The 21602-nt window shown below is 28.7% G+C and overlaps 2 protein-coding genes across 5 annotated transcripts in view; both read left to right on the top strand.

The window, feature by feature from the left end:
- The window catches only part of LOC123296704 (mucin-17), a 657840-nt gene that overhangs the window by 89574 nt on the left and 546664 nt on the right, over positions 1-21602 (top strand). The gene's annotated exons all lie outside the window — the stretch shown is intronic.
- Positions 2505-4643, top strand: LOC123296706 (putative uncharacterized protein DDB_G0282133). Its single transcript, XM_044878304.1, has 2 exons — positions 2505-2637; positions 3397-4643. Exons 1-2 carry the CDS (start codon positions 2586-2588, stop codon positions 4566-4568), a joined length of 1224 nt encoding a protein of 407 aa, XP_044734239.1. The 5' UTR covers positions 2505-2585; the 3' UTR covers positions 4569-4643.

Genomic DNA, 21602 nt, shown 5'->3' with positions numbered 1-21602 from the left:
GGATAGACTTATGAATTGAATGATCCGTTTTGCGGTGACGTTTGTACACCAACAATAATGACTAAAAAGGTCAGGGTAATTATCAAGGAGTTGCTTTTCAGGAGAAATGAAAACTCCAATTATATAGTTGTACGTAGTTGTAGTTGTACGTATAAATATTTCATTGGAAAAAAATATTTAGTTATCTACTTCATCTCAGCAGCATTTAAAAATATACTTAGTTATGCTCATCAATTATGTTTTTGCGGATATAATTTAAAAAAATTAAAAAATAAGCAAGAAAAGATATTGACACATAGAACGTTTTATTAAAAATATATTTGCGAATCGCTCTTTGGAATTTACGCTATTTTATTAAATATGATAAATTTGTTATTGAAGATATGCATGACATACCTTTTCACCAAATATATTAGGCAAAAAGATATATCCTCTGCACAAAATAAAAAGAAATATCAACATTTGACACTTAGCAATAATGAAAGCAATACATTGGACGAATTTGCTAATAGCATATGGACAGAACTGCGATATGGTAAAATTAGTTGAGTTGTATTTATATCCTTATTGTACAAAATAATAGATACTATTTGTTACATAAAATACGTGACAAAATAATTTAAAAAAATAATAAAAATTGACATTTCTGCTAATATTGTATATACTTGAGTTGTTTTATCGAGGCCAACTTTTTGAAGTTGAAAGTGTGTCTTAGATCCTTATAGTACAATTTAATTGATTCGAATTTGTATTTTTGCTAAATACAAGTTATTTTAAATCAGAATTAAAGATCAAGCTACTTAAATTAAACTGTGTGCTTAAAAAAAATAATTTTTTTTTTTTTTTAATTGTGGGCCTCGATTAAACATCTCAGCTAGCCAAAGCAAATTTTCTCTTCTTGACATATTATCTATCCAAAGGCATATTTTTCCGCCAAATTTTTAGTTACAAAAGTAAACTAGGCTAGACAACTTTTTTAACCAATTTTTCTACGTTATTGAAGCAGAAGTAAAGATACATCGGCCAAGTATGTTAACATGATATGGACATAGCTTTTAAGTCCAACAGTTAGTTTATATCTTTATATCTTTATAGTACAAAATATTACAAACAATTTGTCACATAAAATACGTGATCAAATAATTTAAAGCAATAAACAAAAATGATCTGTTCGTTTCCACAATTCTTGAAGATATTAAAAGAATGGGAAAACGTACAAACAATTAATTTTATTTGGATTAAATGGACGAGACACATTTTGTTGTGAAAAATTATTTTGTCTTTCCCATTTTTACTTAAGGGGAGGAGATAGATTCTAATGTTTCGAGATATCAAAGTATCAAAATATTGACAGAAAGCTGCCATAATTCGTGTTTTTTAGATTTGGAGGATTCTACTGTCTGCTAAAATTCTATTTCGTCACATTTTCAAAGTTATATTTTATTTTTTCGTGAACATCGCTGTTTACCCATTACAGCATATATTAGGTATGTCTGATTATTATATTTTATGGTTTTGTCAAAGTTACTCCCAATTATAAGATCTTGTTAATATGCAACATTAGGAAGGATCAGCGCAGCTTGCATTAAGTTCAGAGCTTGTTTAGTGGCCCATTTAAACAAAATGTATTGATATGCCCGAAAGATAACGTTAATTAGCAATAATAAGATGTTGGATTGCTAAATTTATTTTATAATCTAATTTTGCGAAAAAGATTTTTTTATTTTTAGTGAAGTAGCTGTTGTCAAGTAAAAATTGACATCTTAAACTTTTTAACCAATTAAGTATTTCTAAACAAAATTTTATATTGCATATAATTTATTTGGTAACACTTTAAAATTTAATTTGTTCTAATGATTTCAGTCAAAGTAATTATTGATAAATCGAAAATTTGTATTGGCTTGAATTTGATCTATATCAAATTCAAAAAAATTCAGTATTTTTTAAATGCAGAAAAAATGCACTCAATGAAAATAATTACAATTTTTGTCGCTACATTTTGAAAATTTTTACTGTGTTGCCATATTTTGGCTTGGGAGTGGACAGCATAGAAGATTCTTCGAAAGCCTTGAAAGCTATTAAAAAGCGGTATTCTCGTCGAGTATCTCCTATAAATAATTTAAACATTTAAACCATCCCCGTCTTTTTTATATTCTCCCGCTTGGTGCAAAACCGTATATACCGAATTCTAAACGTTACAGGTAACAAATAGATGCGACATATATTAAATGCAGCCACATTCCTCGCCGGTGGTCTTCGTTACAGTGCATAAGTTTATTTTTAAAGAAAACTATGACTAAAAGTCCATACAAATTAAAAAATGATTAATTGGTTATATATTACGGAAATTTAAATATAAACCATGAATTGAAAAGCGAATAATTCGAGCTAAAACCAGTTCTAATTTTTAACCAGTCCTTTGAATTTGTAATTGGATTTCTCAACATATGACGAATTACAATATAAATAATTTTTCTGTATAAATACCCAAGCAATTGAAAAACAATTCATAGTTTTCAACTTGAAGAATATTATTTTTTCAATGATATAAATATTAATTTGAACAAAATAATTACTTCAAGATCATGACTATGTATTTAATTATTACTATCGCAGTTTGCGTATCGTCTCAAATCGGTAAGCTTATTTTTTTCATTTGGAGGCTTTATCTTCCATCACTGATTTATCTGTCACATTAATAAATTAATTTCAATTATTTTACATTTTTTGACATAAAGTAATTATGTATATCATAGTATTAATCGAAGCTTGGATATCTGACAATACGCGTTAGATTTTAACTAACTAAAACACCAAAGAAATTTTTTTCGTGTAGGTTAACAACTTTTATTTTTATAGTTAGTTAGTTTTTAAACTAACATAGTGTCCTGCCATCGCCTGTAGAATGGACTTGGATCAACGAAAGTATTTGTTAATATATGTAGCTGCCGTTTAATGTACATTTTTTGTCGTCTTGCCGTCCTTAGCGAATGTGTATGAAGTGTACTAATGTACTTATAAAATGACTTCAAACAGTCTCTTCGCAATATAGAAGCAAATACCAGTGCAGTTGCTGGGAACAAAATTTCTCTTTTGTGTCAGCAACTCTATTATGCTTAGTTGGGGCACCGTGGAAACGCGCCACATCGGAAAAGTGCAGGGTACACATTATTCAAATGTGTAAGTACAAATTTGTAATGCTGGGTGTACTTACGCACAACATGGTGTACTTCCGTGAAATGGAAGCTAGCTGTGCTAGTTGAACAAATTAACTTTTTCTTTTGAGAACACAAATTGTATTCTTAATTTATTAAATAATTTTCAATAAGATACAGCTAAAGATAGCACAATACAATAAAAATTTGTTAATTAATGTATTTTTCTGATATATTAAAGGCATGAACGAAGCTAAAAGGGTAGGAGTGGGTTCATCTTTAAGTTCACATATCTCTAATAATATGCAAAATGGTGGTGGTTTGTCATCTGCAGACGCTAATTATATTCTTCAAAATATTGCGGCCGGTAGGGGAGCGTATGGTTTAGGAGCTCAGAACAGCTTGCAAAATGAAGTTACTGGACTTACTTCAAATGTGGATGAAAATACACTTTTAAATGTATTGTACGGAAGGGGATCGTATGGTTTAGGAGCTAATAACAACTTGCAAAATGAAGTGACTGAATTTACTTCAAATGCGGACGTAAATCCACTTTTAAATGTATTGCGCGGAAGAGGAGCACATGGTTCATTAGCGAATAATTATAATACATATTTTCAAAATGAAGCATCTGGACTTAATTCAAACGCTGAAGCAAATGTACTTTTAAACCTGTTGGCTGGAAGAGGAGCATATGGTTCAAGCGTGAATACTAATAGCTATAATGTAGAAAATCCATTAGATGCACTGGGTTTGTCTACAGACGCTGATAATATTATCCAAAACTTAGTGAATGGCAGAGGATCGTATGGTTCAGCTAGCAATAATGTAAACAATAATAACGCTCATGCAAATGAAATTATAAATAGCCTATTGAAGGCGAGGTACAGTTCAGCTAATAATAATAAAAATAAAAATTTTCAAAAGGTATTAGCAGCAGCGGTGTCGTCTGCTAACAACGATGTGCTGAATAATATTGTAACTGGAAGAGGATGGCACGGTTCAATTGGTAATAACCATCGTCTTCAAAATGCAGTAGCAGCAACACTCGTTGCAAATGCACTTGAAAAAAGTATTAATTCAAATGCGAACGTGAATGGACGCGGAACATTGGCAAATAATATCAACAGCAACAATAATCTTCAAAATGTTCTCGCACTTCTTTCATCTTCACGTGGTAATTTACTTCAAAATCCAGCGAATGTAAGAGGGTCGTCTTATTCACTTTCAAAAAACAGGAATAATAAAAATATTGAAGCACTGCTTTTAAGTGCTCTTAATCGAAATGCTGGAAGCCAACCATCACATACAAATTATTATAGTAATATAGAACGTCGTAGTAATAATGCGTATGATGCTAATAACGCAAATGATGCTAATAACGCTTTTGATGAAAATAATAACGATGCTTAAATTGAGTTAAGCTGAATAATTTAAAATTTTTTAAATATTTTTCTTTGATTTATAATAAATATCTTTCTTTGATTGCCGCAAAATTTAAGCAAAGAAAACATATGAGCAGAACTTTTTGTAGACAGTTGTTATTATTTGAAATAAAGATGAATTGAAAATTATTGAAGTTTGAATTTTTATTTTTGCTTAGTAGATCCCAGGCCAACACAACGGCTTTACAAACGAACTGTTAACATCACCATCGAGAATTTATATACATTTGTTATCCTGGACAACTTCTTACATAGGAAAATTCATGATAGCAGAATGTTTTCTTTTACGGAAACCAAGATTTCGATTGATGAATTTTCTTTTTATTTTTCTATTACAATAGAAAGATCATAAGATCATCAAATAATAAGTAGAAAAATCATTTTGCCCGACGTTCAATAACCAGAGAGTTAGTTGACCAACGCCTAGAAAATTGCCATTTTCTAATCCTCAGTTGTATTTTAATGAACATCGCACAAAGTTATTCATAATTTGATGGTCTTCTCTTATTCCTGTTGTTAAAAAATAAAATGGGCCAAATTGCGTGTCGTGCAAACAAAAAAAAGGGTTCCGTCAAGTATTCAATCTTTGCAATTCGTAGATCTCGTTATTTTTTAAAATTTAATTGGGATTATTATAATCCAAATTTAGAAATGGTACAATTATTTTTTCTTTGGTAGCTTAGATCTGGCTCAATACACGGGAGGCAAAAATCTTGGTCAAAAAGCATTCACTGTTACAAAGAGTATGAAAAATTGTATCTTAATTCAAAAACATGAATTATTATCCTCCTTCGAAAGCACAAATGTTTGGAAGAAAAGTCTAAATGGCATAATATTTTTATTGTTTTGCTAATACTTGTAAGCAGTTCTATCACCTCAGTTATTCTTGTGAAACGAATCTATATATAGAAACCTGTAAAAGGGATGCTTGTAGCCGGCTATTGGGAACTACAATATTGCAAGTCTAAGAAATTTAGAGACATTGTACTTAAAAGTTGAAGTTTGTAAAGTTGTTCAAACTACTATGCGGAGGCTCAGTTAAAGTAAAAGGGTAGCGCCTATACTTATCATAATAAACGATCGACAAAACTTTTGAAAGTAGTATTATGCAAAACAAGCTTTATACAGTGACTTTTATTTCAAGTAAATACTGAAAGTAGGTTATTATGACATATTTAAAAAAATTGTAATAACACGATTTGCACTATTTTAACGGGGGGGGGGGGAATATCTTTACATTCATTTTGCATGACTCCACATGGTTTTTGCTTCTTGACATTAAGATGAAATAATTTTATGCTCATAAGAAAAAACTAGTTACTACAGAGATTTTACCGAAAAAAAAGTGTTTACACGGATGAAAGCGGTTCGAGAAAGTAAAATATCCAACTTTGACCATAAGATTGAACACTGCTTTGAAAATTTGAGGTAATAGCTTTTGGTTAAGGAAGTGACATTCATTCATAACAGTTTTTGTGATTCCGCCCTTCGTAGATGTGTCATCAAGGAATGAATCCTTTCATTCAATTAAAAAAAATTAATTAAGATACCTAATAATTTTATTAAAGATATGGTAAATAACGAAATTCATTTGAATTTTAATTAAATAATTAGGAGTTATAAAGGAGAACTCCTAAGATCCTGTGTTATACTTTCTAGGTGAAGAAACTGTTGAAGTCTCAGGAATACTGCCTGGTTGAGACATAGCATTCGTAGGAACTTTTGGAACTTCAACATCGTAATTCATTCTCTCAGCAATTTCCAATTGAGGTTCTTGATCCTTAGTGTGCCCATTCCCTAAACAATTATAATCATTATAGTTAATTTTAAATCATTTAGTTACTTATTACTTTCAAAATCATACCTGGTACCATTTGATCTAATAATGCTAATAATTGAGAGAAAACACTCAACAATATACCAATCAAAAATAAACTTTTCATAGCGATCAAGGAAAACTATTACAAGAAAATTTAAATTTGTTTGTTACTAAGTAAGAAAGTTTTCAAGTGTTTTTATTTACAAGAAAAAATTTGTTTTCATATTTTCTAAGTACACAAATATTTCCACGTAAAACTAACGGGTGCTCAAAAAAAAATCTCTAACAACATGTTAAAAATGAAATTTTTTCAAAAAGAGCATTTTGGTAATGGTTCTGAAAATTCACTATTAGATTGATGCCTTTATACGTGATAAAGGCTATAACGATCTCGAATTTGCGCCCATCGTGGAATTATATCAAGATGTTCTGAAAAAAACGACAAGTTGACCAATAATCGGAGGAATTGGTAGGGGGAAGAAAAATAAAATAGAATAATGTATTTTTGTAAGTGCCTTGTGTTAATCTCTTGTTATGCTAGAAAATTTAATATCGCACTGTTTAGGGAAGTTATTATCACCATCTGAGAAGTGGGTGGCGTGGGCCATTAGGCTTGCACTCACATGCAATAGCTTGTTATTTGTGTCGGGTGGCCTTTTTTAAAACATGAAAATTTTCAGCCAAAACTAAAAATTGCAGTTAGTTATGCGATGATTTTGCTACTAGAATCATATTGTATCGATCTATCTCAACTTTAAAATTGAAGAAATTCTCCTACTTATGAAAATAAGAAATTTTCATATATAATTATCATATAATTTTTGATGATACATTGAATAAAATATGTATTCAACAGGCAACGATGATATATAATCGTAAAAAATACAAAATTTGTTTTTTTAAGACATTGTATAAAATTTTGAAAAATATTTGTACAAACAATTCATTTGTTCTTCTAATTAGTCAAATAATTATTATTGCTATTAAAAAAATATTATATAGTGGAAAAATATTACATACTAACTGCTTAATTGGTCCAATATTACGACACGTATTGACATCGATTCTATTATGTATAAATCAATAATTGTTCTGTATAAGAAAAAATTGAAATTCATAAACTTGAAAAATATACCCAGTAATATGTTTAAATATATAGCAAAGTTTTAATATTTAAAAACCTGGACTTTATGGTGTAATGTTATTTAAGGTTTTATGAAGGATTATCGAAATAAATTTATTGAAATATCAATAACTTCGTTTAAATTTGAAAATAGGTCATAAGAAACACTTTGGAATGCTTTAGAGATTTTCATTTCAGAGTTTGGATGAATAAATTCCGAAACTAACTTTGAATAATGTTTGCATATTTTTAGTCACTTATGAACTAATGATCTTAACAAGACGACAAAAGAGAATTTTGATCGGTTTTCACAAAAAAAATTGTTATGGATTTCATAAGAAACTCTGCTTGTGGACATTTTCATACTTTTCATGCTCTTACCTTAAACGAAATTATGGTTTATCAAATGAAAATTCGACTGTAACTGCTCCGAGATAATATCCCTTGTATACGATTATAGTCAATATCTTAGAAACTCCTCATTGAATCACCACGGAGGTCCGATTTCAGTACTTTTTCGGTAAAAATTGTTTATGTCTGAATTTAACCCAGTTCAAATAATCGAGAAAACCACCAAACACTTATTTTGCGAATTTTGATGAAAATTAATAATATTTGTTAAAATTAGTGAGTAGCTTTTGATAAAAAAAGATCCAAATTACCCTAAATATACCCCTAAGCGATGAGTTTTTGAGGTTTTGACGGAATAATTGTTTGGGGATATCACTCACCGTATAAGATTTTGATTGTTGTTTCTGAACATTTTCGCCCAATCGTAAAAAGTACCCAATTTTTGTATTCTATGGTCAAAATTACTATAAATAATTCAGTCCTTTCAAACAGTTTATTGAGCAAACTTCCAAAAAACATGCAAAGTCAATCTTTGGTAAAACATATTCGTTGTGTGCGTAGTCATGGTGGGGATAATAAAATCGATGCCAGCGCTTTAAGTGAAAAATTTTGGAGATAAAGTGGGCTGTTATGACTAATTTGCAATTATTTACATGTTAATGATATAGAAACTGTCAAATTAAAATGATTGAAAAACACTAATTAATTAAACTTAATGCATTAAAAATTGTGAAAATAAGAAATCAAATTGTACAAATATTATTTTTCAAATGTTAATTATCGTAATTATTTATTTAAATTTGTGAAACAAGAATATTAAATTTTAAATGTAAGTTTTCAATGCAATCCACACAATTATATATGCATCCATTAATTCTATAATTAAAGTAGTGTATCGTTGTCATGGAAACGAAATTCACGCTCGGAGCGAATACTGATTAATTTGTAGAGTTAAATGAAAACAAGTACCTACCCATCTGGTAAGAAATTATCCAACGAATTTTTTCAATTCCAGAACCGTTACTTGTCGAAAAAATAAGATCGTCACACTAAAATCGTTTACTTGATTACAGTTAATCCTATTTTTTCTAAAAGGAAGATATTTCTTGAAAAATTAGTTTTTTCATAAACAAATAAAAAAATATTTTTGTATTTTTATTTACTCTATCAGTGAACAAACTGTATAAACAGAGTATTTATACAATTAAAATTATAACCATATCATTTTTTTAAAAATAATTGAGCATTTCTAAATACACTTCGAAACGTTTGTTAAAATTGGTTTCGATAATTTAATTTTCTGATATGTGACAAATTAAAAAATAAATCATTTTTATGTAAATAATAAGGCAAAAATAATAATGAATAGCTTAAAATCTGAAACGTTTCAACGAACACCATAATGAATTATTTAGCCCTTATTATTTTGATACTTTGCTTAACCTTACAAATAGGTAAGTGTGCATTTATTTGTACTTTGCAATTAAACTTTCATAAAAAAATCATAACAGTTAATTTTATTGAAATGTTCCAGGCGGAAGAGCATTTCATGTTCCATTAGGCTTTAATCAAAAAACTATTATTCCAAGTAGAAGAGCTCCGTTTGTTCCTTCGAAATCTTTCAGTTATATTTTAAGAGGTTTAGCACTGCAGAATCCATTTGCTTATCATGATTCCAATACAATTCATAATATTGAAAACGGTAGAGTAGCGCATACTTCACTTTCAAATAATAGTCTTGAAGACACAATGAAGGATTTTGTTTCATCTGCAAATACTTTTAATGTTATTCAAAATATTATAAACGAGGAACAATCCTTTGTTTCTCCAAAAAATACTTATACCATTTTTGGAGCTAGAATAGACAGAAAATTTGTCGATGCTTTGTTCGCTGATATAAATAATAATCCTGGCGAAAATGCCAGAGAGAAATACTTTTTACCTACTAAAGTCGCTTATCCAACAAAACTTAACAAAATAACTTCAAATATGAAATACAGGAGAGATAATGAAGTTGAAAATGGTAATGAGAATGGTGATTTCAATATGGGAATAAACAAATTAATTGAAAAAAATGATAAAGCTGATAATGATAATAAGAATAAGAATGATAATGTTATTAATGAAATAAATACGGAATGGAACAATTTAAACAAGAAAATTAAAGAAGCTGATAATCATAATAAGGATAAGAAGGATAATGTTATTAATGAAATAAAGACGGAATGGAACAATTTAAACAAGAAAATTAAAGAAGCTGATAATCATAATAAGGATAAAGATAATGTTATCAGTGGAATAAATGCAGAGTTAAACAATTCAAACGAAAAAAATGATGAATCTAATAATGATAATAAGGATACAAATGATAATGTTATTAGTAAAATAAATGCAGAATGGAACAATTTAAATAAGAAAACTGATGAAGCTGATCATCATAACAAGGATAAGGACAATGTTATTAATAAATTAAGTGCCAAATTGAACAATTTAAACCATAAAAATGATGAAGCTGATAATGATTATAAGGATAAGTATGATAATGTTATCCGCGAAATAAATGGGGAAAGCGAAGAAAGTGAGGAAGCTGAAAATCATTATAAGGATAATAATGATAATGTTATTAATATAATAAATGCGAAATTAAACAATTTAAAAGAAAAAAATGAAGATGCTGATAATTATAACAAGGGTAAGGATAATTTGATTGAATTTAACAATTTAAGTAACAAAAATGATGAAGCCGATAATAATTATAAGGGTAAAAATGATAATGTTATTAACAAAATAAATGCGAGATTGAATTTGAATCACAAAAATGAAACAGCAGATAATCATAGGAAGGATAATTTTCTTAGTGGAATAAAAGCGGAATTAAGCAATTTAAACGAAAAAAATGATGATCCGGATAATGATAATAAGGATAAGAATGATGTTATTAAGGAAATAAATGTAGAAGTGAACAATCCAAATGAAAAAAATGATAAAGATAATAAAAACAGCCATGATTATGTTATTGATCAAATAAATAGTGATTTTAATAAATTAATAGAAAAAAATGATGTAATTATTTCGGAATTAAGCAATTTAATAGAAATTATATGCCAAAAATATGGTTGCAATGGTCCTGTAAATATAAAAAAAAATGATCAAGCTCATAATGATAATATTAATAAGAATGATAATGTTATTACTGAAATAAATGCGAAAGCTGATGATAAAAAAAATGATGAAGCTGATAATCAGGATAAGAATGATAATGTTATTAATGAGATAAATAAGGAGTTTAAAAATTTAAATGAAAAAAAAATTGAAGCTTACAATTATGAAAAGAATAGAAATGGTAAATTTTTTAACGAAATAAATGCGGAAGAGAGCATTTCAAACGAAAAAAAAGATGAAGCTGGTTATGATAATAATGATAATGTTACCAATGAAATAAATGTGGAATTGAACAATTTAAACGAAAAAAATGATGAAGCCCATAATCATGATCAGGATAAGGTTGATCATGTTATTCATGGATTAAAAGCGGAAATGTACAATTCAAACGAAAAAAATTATGATGCTGATAATGATAATGAGGATGATAATGGTAATGTTATTGATGGAATTTTTACAGAATTGGACAATTTATACGAAAAAAATTATGAAATTGATAATGATAAAAATGATAAGAATGATAATGTTTTTAATGAAATAAATGCAGAGTTGAACAATTTTGTCGAAAAAAATGATGGAAATGATAATGATAATCAGGATAAGAACCATAATGTTATTGATGAAATAATTGCTAAATTGAAAAGTTTAAACGAAAAAATTTATGAAGCTGATAATGATAAAAAATATTATGTTATTGATGAAAATAAGGCGGAATTAATCAATTTTAACGAACAAAATGCTCATGTTGATTTTAATAATAAGGATAATAATGATAATATTATTAATGAAATAAATTTAATTAGTTCACTAATATTCTACTAAGACGGTCAATGTTTGGCAATTTCTTAGTCAATAGACAAATTCTTTAATACACGGGAGCTCATAATATTTTTAAACATCAAAATATATACAAAGATATGAAATTGTTTAATGTTTATTTTCATCCTTACAATTATATCAAAATAAGATAAAAATAGATAAAAAGGCTTACTGAATCGTCTTTCGATTCGATCGGAAGACGAAATTGTTACCTGAGAAGATCACGCAGCTTACTCGTTTATCTACGCTAAACTAGGCTGCAGTCATTGTAAATCTTTGTCTTAATTTCCCTAAATTTTATCAATTAGATCTTGATTACTCGTGTATCAGCAAAAATATCAATATATAGCAGTTCATTGAGATTTTCGGATGATCTCTTGAATCTTTTTACTCATTCGATATTCAAGGAAGCTTTTTTTATTTACCCAAGCAAATATTTTGAAAGTAAAAAAAAACATAAATTAAATGATGAAGCCCTGTAACAATTTCTTTAACTCTTATTGGATTTTAACGTTAAGATGTCTGCGCCACGAGTATCAAAATGTAAACCATCCTCGTTACTAGCAGCTGATTATTTCAATGATTAAAGAAAGAGGGATTGGATCAGGATACACTGTGGTCATTTCAAACTTTACCTTTGTAACACTCTACGTTTTGTCTTAAACTTAAATAGCATTTATTTAGTGGCTGCAATATTTTAAATGAATTAAATAATATACTTTTTTGTACAAGAAATTTTAATATTCAAAAAGGAGGAATTTTTATTTCTTTCTTTGATTTCACCGAAATTTAAACTACAAAATATTTAGCGGCTGTATGCCAGTTGGTGGAAGAAATTATAAACACAATTTGCAAATATTTTATGGAGATATTATCGCCTTTTTCTCTTCAATTAATGTCCTTATGTGGCATTTTTCTTTGATTCTCCATCTATGAGAAGTAATTTTTGGCATTAAGTTTGTATAATGACCGGAAATGTTATGTTCCTCAAAATTTTCATCAAATAATATCGGTATCTTCTTCATACTTTTGTAGCCACTTACTTATTTTCAAAAAACAAAAAATTTCAAATTCCCTGTTAGAATGCATTAAAACGATAAAATCTCATAAAGGAAATGTGTTAGAGTTTAAAAATGTCTTGATGTCAGCGAAAGAAAAAACCAGTAACTGTTTAAGAGACAAACTAGCCGTTAAATTAAAATATCCATTTTGAAGTGCCGTGGTTATTACTCAATTTTCTTAACCATATCAATTCTAAGTTTTTTATTAACGACGCCACTACACATCGCTCCATTTTGCTTATGGATTTACGTTTCGCATATTTGCAGTTTTGAAATTGGTGTCATACGCCAATGATCTTCCGCCAAACAATTGCCCAGTATTATGAAAGCTATGATATCTGTTTTGATTTTTAGGCGGAGGTTCATGAGGCATATTATCATCATCATTTTGTACAGGATATTTTTCCATTTCCCATTGGTCATCAAACTCATTAATTCTTATTCCGTAATCCTGTTTGCTGTCATCAGCTTGATTTATGACATCTGGCGACTCTTGTTGGTTTTGTCGTTCGAAATTATTGTTATCATGCACCCGAAAGCTAGATCCCAGATTGATCTTAACATTATTAAGATTATTAAAATGATTCTTATTATTTCCACGAACGAAATACGCTTCTTTCCCTCCTGGAAGCGTTGCTGTGTCGACAAATTCATTAAGCTTACCATGAAATACAGGTACGTATGCCATTGGTACTTGTTGAAATGCCACAATTGATTTCTCTTGAGCCTCACTGATACTATTAATATTGCTATTTGATCCATCACGAAACTTTGGCAAAGACAATCGTTTTCTGACTAATTCTGTATTTTCTAAAATCCCTGTTGATTTTCTAGTATTGGTGAATGAATTAAAATCATCATCTACTCCAACTAGGTGTTTTTTCTTAAAAACATCGACCATGGATTTAAAAAGACTAATAATATTTCCCTCGTTTAATTCTTCATTATCATCAGTTTCTTCAGTATATATAATGTCATTGCTATTGCTTAGCCGTCTTGATCTTCCAGGATCTCCATTGCCTGTCATGAAAATAGTATGGTGAGTTAGCAGAAATAATTTATCAATGTCCATTGCTTAACTTACTTTGTAATTCAGGCCGCAATGAAAATATTTTAGGTAGCAAGCAAAAGTTGATAACAATAATTACTAAATATTTCATGATGTGTCAAACAATTGACAATTTCAACTCAAATTGCTGATTAAAAGTTGTATTAATTTTTTTTGAATATTTATACTGAAAAATTAGAATCATTTTGTAATTGGTTTCATGCCACAAAATCAATTTGGGACATATATTTAGTCATACTCAATAATTATCGTCTGAATATAAATGAATTATTCGGTAGTAAATCAATAATTTTTAGTTCTGACTTTTATCGCGTGTGACTGCATTAGTAAGTGCGTCATATTATTATGAAGACTATAATTATGATCTGCTAGTCTGTTCAGTTAGGTTCGAAAACAGTCTCAAGTCTAATCACTTCAAAGTATGAAGGTATTCAAGCTCATTCATATCATATGTCCATATCGTTTGCCTCTTGCCCACTTTAGTTATGTACAGTGGATGCTTTCTTGAAACACTAGATGTCAGTCGACAAATGCTGGAAGCATTATAACTAGGACAGTAGTAGATTGACTGTTGTTGGAGGTACAGTTGAAAAGTGGCTACTTAGATGCTAATCCATCTCCTTTGTACCATCTTTGAGCGTTGTACCTATGAAGAAAAGTACTCGAGTGAGGAGCTATCTTTCCAAGTGCTGCACCATCGGAGCAATCAAGTTTTACAATGCCAGTGTACAATTCTTTTATACTTTCAATGCCATGTACTAATTTAGATTTTTTGATTACTTTCAACTGTTATACAAATTTTTATTCATGCAGTCATCATTATCGAATTTCACTATAATTCTTAAGCTCAACGGTAAATTTAAAGCTTTTAATTAGATGACTTCTTATGTTTGATAAAAGCAATATTAAATTAATAATAGAAAATAATACAGAATTATTGAGATATTGCCCTGAAATTATTTCCATGTGAAAGCACATGTTAGAAGACCTGGAATTAAAAGTACCAATTAAAAATGGATTTAAGGAATATTTGATTTGATTAAATTTTTAATTTTGATTAGTCTCATCGAAAAAAAATTTCAAGCAAGAAATTATGGCAAATATTTATAAATATATTTAAGTTTTCATTATTTTTTATGTTCTGAATATAATTTTGAATTATTTGCTGATAAATCAATGGCTCCTAATTAGATGAGTTTATTATATTAATCTGTTGTTGACAATATGTGCCTTTCTTATACGAAATTGATTCAGAGATAGTCAGAGGAATATATTTTCTAAAATCGGGAAAAAATTCTTTAGTATCTACAAGGAAGTACAAAGAGGAGAGAAATTCTCAGCAAGATAATACAACTTGATAAAACTATAATAGAACCTTAGAAAAGCCATAACTCACACTTCTCTTATTTTCCAATTTTAAAATAATCCAAATGTATCTTTTTCATAATTGATTTTCTCAGTTAGAGCAGTTAGAGAAGATTGATTAAAATACACCTTTATTATCCTGACTATTAAAAACAAACAGAGACAGGATAAAATTTCAGCACAAAGAGGTTTCATCTGGTATTTGTGTCCAAGTACTAAAATATATATACTACACTGTATTTACAGAAAATTTTATATTTTTCTTTGGTATTGAATCGAATAAACTATATAAATTTTAATTTTTCGTATATTCAAATTTAAATTTAATTTAATGAATTATCCCGCGTGTTTTACTGGGTTTTTTTGACTGGGTACAATCACAAGAGGCATTAAAACTCGTATACTCTTTTTTTAACGTTGTTAATAATGGAAGCTTCTCCTCTATCTTATACTCTTTGCTTCAGCCTACACAGGCTACACCTCTTAAAACATGATATATAACAACTACTGCAAGTAAAACGGAAACTTTTAATGTAAGAACGATGAAATGTAGGAAATAGTTTGAAATATGTGTTTAATGTAGCGGAAAATAATGACGAATCGATGTTGTGTATCCCACCTATACAAAATATTATTTGGATATGATGCTGGTATATAAATTCTGATCGGACTGTATGTTTACAAAATATACAAACAATAATTTTTCACTTAAGGTGTCTATATAGGGCGTATATTAAGTTGAGTATACCTACGAAGAGTTTTCAGATATAGCCTCCATTCAGAGAAGATCAACTAAAAAGAGTACTTGATTAATATGACATTTGAAAATTGAACTAATTGCATACTGAATTTGCAAAATATTGTATTCATTGATCAACTTATAGGTAGCGTTTTGAAGCAAGAAAACCTTTTTTTTTGTTATTTTAGATAAACAACTGGAAATTTTACTTTCCTGTATTATCATTTGTTTCATTGCCGGTAACCGTTTAAAATACCAAATAGATTTCTGGCTTCAAAACGCTACTTAAAACACGCTATTTTGAACAATTTCGGGAAAATATGCTTTTCAATTTCTTAAAAAATGCATATTCCCAGACTCTTATGGTTGCTGGACTCCATAGTCGTCCGGGAATTCTACCCGAGAGCTATCGCAAGGGAAAATTTTGCGGTAGGTATACTAAAACACGTACATACTAACATTATGTTTTCGAATAATACTGTATACGAACAAGATATCATAAAATCTGATAAATCGATATGGCTTTTTAAAATTTATTCTAAACTTAAGGCATCTAATATATGATACATATCTCGATTATTGTTTTGAGAATATCATGGAAAACTCCCATAACAAGAAATTTCTGTCTCCGTAAAGTTGTAACACAGCTACTAGAAACAACTTTTGGTTTTTTTTTACAACATGCGGTACAAACAGATAAATTGCGAGGTATCGAGGTATCTCGAACTGAATAATTTGAATGCTTTTTCATATATATTTTTCGAAGTTGAATAAATAAGAAGTCGTTTAATGAAATGTAGTTTTTGTAATACCTTGTATAAGTAACGTATGAGTGTATTTTTAGTTGAACGCTTTTCATAAAAACGATTTATAAATTCAATTGAAGTTTTGTATTTTATATTATTAGAAGTTAATTGAGATGAAAATATCTTCATAATTCTACGAATTTTTTTCATTCTTGAGTGTTTATTTTTGAAAAAAATTTTTCTTTGTTGTACGAATGCGCAAGATGTGAGATGATGTCTACAAGTATGAGTGTTTATTTGTCGAACAAAATTACGGTAATCATAAGCTACCATTTTTTATAAACTCGAGGAAAGAAAAATATATAATGAATAATTTTTTTACGCATATAAATAGTCTTCTCTTTCGTTTCCGTTTTCCGTTCAACAAATCGATAATTTATAATTTTGCGCCTGAATTAAATTATGTTATTTGTCATTACATGGAAAATCTGTATGTTATTACACGGAAAAAGAGCTCAAATATATGAAGGAGCTTTCTAATTAAGTTTAAACTCTAGTCTATTATTCTATAGACTATAGTTTTTTATGATTAAAGCCTTCTTAATGCTGCTATTAACTGCCAGATATCATTTTTTTTTCTAATAAGAATTCCATACCTTTGATTGCAGTTAAGACCATTACAATAAGAATTTTCTCTTTCCAAAATTGGTAAAAATACTTTTTTTAGCAACAAAAATGCATTTTTGTCGCGATAACGTTAAAAAATTGATGATTAAAAGTTTGAGTAAATGTAAATCTTTAAAATGACATTCAGTAAGTAAGATATACATCTGTTAGTATAAAAGTCCGTATGTAGTACTTTGTTTCAACAATTTTTCTTTATCAACTATGAAAATGAATGAAAAACTTAGTTTGGTAAGAAATTAAATGAAGATTCAAAGTTTGTAATTTACCACCCAAAATAACTTTTTTTTTACTTAACTTATTCAAGGTCAGAATAACAGTTTACAAGGTCAATAAATTCTTACCAATAAATTTGTTGTAAAACTGTGTGTGTGCATTGCAGTTGTGTGTTCCCGAAAAACTTTTATTATGTTGATTTCAGCTTCTGAAAATGTTATTATATATACTTTTTTTTTCTTTTTTTTCTATAACAATTTTATTTTGATATTAGTCAAACTAACTTTTTGTTTACAGTCTCAAAAGTTGTTCGACTTTATTCTTTTCATTTTTAGTAGTATTTTAGTTGGCAGATTTTATGTTTTATTTGATTTGGTTTTAGGTATTGTATTAATTATTATTTTCATTATCAGTATTTTGAAGAGTCTATCACATTTGTTAATTTAATTTGGTTTTAAATATTTAAATGTATAAAATATGTATATGTTTCTAGTTTCTAGCTTTTATAATCTGCTTTTTTTCTAAAAATGCAAAGTAAAGCATACTTGATTGCATTTAGTAGATTTTCTAATCCTTAATTATTCTTTCTTCTTGTAATTATTCTTTTTCTAAAACTTTGAGAAAACATACTAACTTGTTTTACAAGTAAACATCGGCTATTTTGCGTATTCTATTCTTTAAATGGTTGAATATGACTAAAAATACCATAAAACAAGTGAAAACAAACAATTGTCTGAGTTAATTGTTGAAATAACATGGATAGACTGTGTTGATTACACTGTCACGGGTAAACAGTGATGTTTACTAAAAAAGTTTCAAACGAAAGTTGTTAATTTTTTTTAAGGAACATTATTTCATTTAAACCTTTGTTCTATCTCTAACGGTTTACAAGATGGGTCCTACGGACAAGAGACCCAATTGACCTATGCTGCCCATTTACGAACTCGACCTCAAAGTTTCAGCTTGATATCATTTTTTATTTTTAAATTATAATGTTTACAGATAGACGGACAGACAAACAGCGCACAGGCGGACAGACGAACAGGTGGATATACGGGCAGACAACCGAAAATGGACTAATTAGGTGCTTTTATAAACACCTATACCAAAATTTTGTTCGTAGCATTAAAATTTTTAAGCGTTGCAAACTTGGGACTAAACTTAATACACTATGATATATTTCATATATACATGGTATAAAAATTGTTAAAGATAAAAGGTTAAAAAGTGAAATATAATGACAGAAATAAGGATTTGATATCATTACTCGAATTTTGGTCTCAAATTGGAGTCAATTCAGCAATTTGACGTAACACATCGAACACAGTTCTGTCTCATTAGTTTTATGCAAGTGTCTTATCAGCTGAATAATGATTATAAAAAGTTTTCTAAGAGATAAGAACTAAATTTTCTAAGAGCACGAATAAATTTTAGTGCAAAATATGTCAATAACATGGGTATTGTCTAACCTTGAATGATAATGATGACGTAGTCTCCGAGTTATTTGAATAGTATGATAATTACAATAAAGTTTCCACCTAGTTACAAAGTTACGAACCTAATTTACTTAACTTCTAGAATTAAATTCTGTGTTGTTACTGTAGATGTTTAAAACAATATGTATGCATGCAAATATATGTCTTCTATTAAATGTTTATATATTCAAAGTATAATTTTTTTAGGCTGAAAATTTGTTGACACATATTTAATATTTTCTTGATTCATTAAAATCACATTTCTCTTGGGAAACTAAGAAAATTTTATATATTTAAGAGCTGTTAGTTTTTTTTAAACCTTTGGCGTATAACAGAAAAATATTTGATTAAACTGATTTTTGTTTTGTTAAATATTCTCTATCCATTTCCAAATTATGAATTTATTTTCAGGATCGACGAAAAGAGCTAATAATCTTCTAATTCCTTATCAGAGCTTCATCAAACATAGCTAGCAGGTATCCCAATTAAACCAGATATTTCTACATTCCTGTTCCATTCCTAGACATTGATCAATCCGTTTGAACGATACAATCATCACAACTTCTATGTTTCTCGGATATCAGAAAATATTCCGTACAATATCAAAAAAACACTAATAAATTATAATAAACTGCAAAATCTCATTTGATTGGTAAAAAGTGTGAGTGTCGTCGTCCTCGAAAAAAATAAAAGAAATTTTATTTTATTTTGGAAAACTTTTACTTTGATCATCAATGGATACAAAGTTTTTAAACTGTTTGAATCTTCTCCCCACCGCTAATCAACATTTAGCAAGTTTGAAAATTAAAGAAAAGGAAATTACCAAGATCAAAATTTCTTAGTATATTTTTCTCCATGCATTTACACACATTTTTTCGAGATTTTGGAAATGTTAAACTTGTTATTTTTTCTATTTTATGGTATGGGAAGCTATACAGCAGACTTCACCGAATTTCAAAGATTATTCCCGAAGACTATAATTAAATAAAAATTTTGTTTTCAATTCAAATATCCCAAAACTTCCTACCAATATCTTCCACCAAAAACTCCAGGGCTAAAAATTTTATTTTGTGACAAATAGCATTAAATTATTTAAAAAAATATAAATAAAAAATTAATAAAAATATATAATTGAAATATATTGATTTGAAAAATGTAGTATCCACTTTTAAGACCTTAGTAAAAGTCACTTGTATCCACGTAAAAACTACTCACGTAAAATAAGGTAATATTACGCTCACACATATGTGATTATAATCAACATCTATAATATAAGAGTGAAAAATAAAAAGAAATAAAAGTGCTCTCCAACACAACAGAAAGCGAGGCGGTCGGTGGATGTATATATGTTACAACGAACACACGGTGGTGACGTCAATACCACCCTCAAAACTTTACTGTTCCATATTACCGCCGTCAGTGAGTAGGCGGCACTACGGACGCCAATAGCGCCAAGAGCCACTGACAGGACGCTAGCCCCCAAGGCGGTACCACGCACGCGATTCTACATTGCCCACCTGGAAAAAAAAGTTGTAGAAAGTTTGCTTTAGTTTACCTGTGCAACGAACACACCTAAGTCTGTATTATATATTTCTGTATGTACATATAGAAACTTCTCGGTTCTAAAGATAGACTGTATTATACATACTAAACTGCATATATTTTTCTATATTTGAATAATATTATCGCTATGTAACCAAACTTCACTGAATAATGTATGTGTTTTCATATACAGCTAATAAAAATGACCTTATTTTCTCGTCAAACAAACCAACGTTTTATGTCATATGTATGAGAAAATGTTCTCTGAATGATGTTAGAAAAAAAATATTATTTTATTTAATTTTTCCATTAATGTTGTTTTTTTTTTATATTTTCTAATGAAATGTAAATATTTTTCAACATCATTTGAAAAAATATTCTCATTTTAATGACAAATAATTTAATAATAATGTGAATAAGGATGTATTTGAACGAATTTGTCTGTATATCCGAGTATTAGAGCTTTCCTAAATTTAATGGAAGAAAATAAAAGAAATATTGGTGTATGAGTATACAATATACTATGTTAGGTTAGGTAAGGTTATATTGGCTGTCCACGAAGGACACACTTAGGCTATAGAGCGTATTGTGAACATATATATATATATATGTGTTTTACCACCTGTTCCGCTGATAATTTCATTTATTTTGATTCTCAATTATTTTGAGAGGCTCAGTGCACCTCTTGCATGAATATACCACGCACTACATCAGCCCATTACAACTATAACTAAATTAATTTTTGTTGTGAAGGCGGGAATCGAACCAGCTACCCTAGGCATACCGTGAATAGATATAATATATAAGTTAAGCTGACCAAATGCAGAGTTA

This window comes from Chrysoperla carnea, chromosome 3, assembly GCF_905475395.1.
Source record: "Chrysoperla carnea chromosome 3, inChrCarn1.1, whole genome shotgun sequence".
NCBI lineage: Eukaryota > Metazoa > Arthropoda > Insecta > Neuroptera > Chrysopidae > Chrysoperla > Chrysoperla carnea.
Note: the sequence above shows the minus strand (reverse complement) of the source record. Positions and strands in the feature narration are given on the sequence as shown.